The sequence below is a fragment of the Emiliania huxleyi genome, assembly GCF_000372725.1.
Source record: "Emiliania huxleyi CCMP1516 unplaced genomic scaffold EMIHUscaffold_512, whole genome shotgun sequence".
Taxonomy (NCBI): Eukaryota; Haptophyta; order Isochrysidales; family Noelaerhabdaceae; genus Emiliania; species Emiliania huxleyi.
The window spans coordinates 28,858-30,112 of NW_005198153.1; the positions used below are offsets into that span (position 1 = coordinate 28,858).

Below are 1,255 nucleotides of genomic sequence, written 5' to 3' on the forward strand. Positions count from 1 at the left end.
CATTGTGCTGGGCGCCAACCAGCATGCCTCAGGACAGAGCACGGGAGCATGCTGCGCACCCTGGCGCAGCGCCAGCTCGCCTCCAAACAGGCACTCTCACCACTGCACAGCCGCCCACGAGCGCCCGCAGCTGCACTGCTCAACACTGAAGCTCAGGAGCCTCCCCTTGTTGTCGCAGCTTTGTGCAGTGCAGCGTGCGAGCAGCGCAGCGCCAGGCCGACCCCTGGCACGCCCGGGCGGCTGTGGGACGGAGGCCCGCCGAGCGAGTGCGAGCCGCATCGGCGGCCATGTCTCCTGCCGCCGCGAGCGAGCGGCGCAAAGAGGCAGCGTCGCGCATGCTTTTCAAGACAAGACATCCGTCCTTTGACTCTGCCGGTCCCTTGTTCTCGCGGCTTCTTTCGCCTTTCGGCGCAACTCCGTCCTCCTCGCGGCGTATCCTGGCCCCTCGAGTCTATCGAGCTCCCCTCGCGCAAGGACCACATTTCTGACTCCCACTCCGATCATTTGCCTACAGGTCATGTTGTTGCTCAGGTCCACTCTCTCTTCGAACACTTGTAATGTGAAAGAAAGAAAAGAAAGAAAACAGACAACCCAAAGGGAGGGATGGGAGGACGGCACGCCGCCACCACACAGGGATTTTAAGGAGAGGTGTGTGGTGCGCTATCCGTCGCCCACCCTAGGGAGTCTGCCTCTTCCTATCTCTCTTCGCAGTCTCTCGCCGATTCTCGCTGCAACCTTCATGCCACCTCGCGGTCGTCCCACCCTCGTCGTTCTCTCCCTTGTCACTTCCTCCTCTGTCGCGTCGTTCTCTTCTGCCTCGTCCTGCGACGCCGCCGCCTGCCGGTCCCTTGTTCTCGCGGCTTCTTTCGCCTTTCGGCGCAACTCCGTCCTCCTCGCGGCGTATCCTGGCCCCTCGAGTCTATCGAGCTCCCCTCGCGCAAGGACCACATTTCTGACTCCCACTCCGATCATTTGCCTACAGGTCATGTTGTTGCTCAGGTCCACTTGTAATGTGAGAGAGTGCGCGGTGTTCCCCTCCTCTTTCTTTTGGCTTGTTGGTGGTGGCAGCGCCCGGCAGAGGCCTCTCCCGCCACCGCCCCGCCTCGCACCGCGACCGCCGTCGGTATGCTCACCGCCGTGGTCCTCGCCAACGGCAACGATGGCGACAACTTGTACCCTCTCACGGAGGACATGCCGCTCGCCGCGCTCCCCGTCGGCAACCGGCCGCTCCTCTCTTACCAGCTCGAGATGCTGC

The 1,255-nt window shown here is 62.9% G+C and overlaps 1 protein-coding gene across 1 annotated transcript in view; it reads left to right on the forward strand.

Moving 5' to 3' along the window:
- Window positions 1-287: 287 nt before the first annotated feature.
- EMIHUDRAFT_470658 (hypothetical protein) overlaps window positions 288-1,255 on the forward strand; it is a gene marked incomplete at both ends in the record, with an annotated part of 9,644 nt that continues 8,676 nt past the window's right edge. The window contains one exon of the mRNA XM_005766374.1: window positions 288-375. Coding sequence (XP_005766431.1) covers window positions 288-375 — 88 coding nt within the window. The remainder of the gene's footprint in view (window positions 376-1,255) is intronic.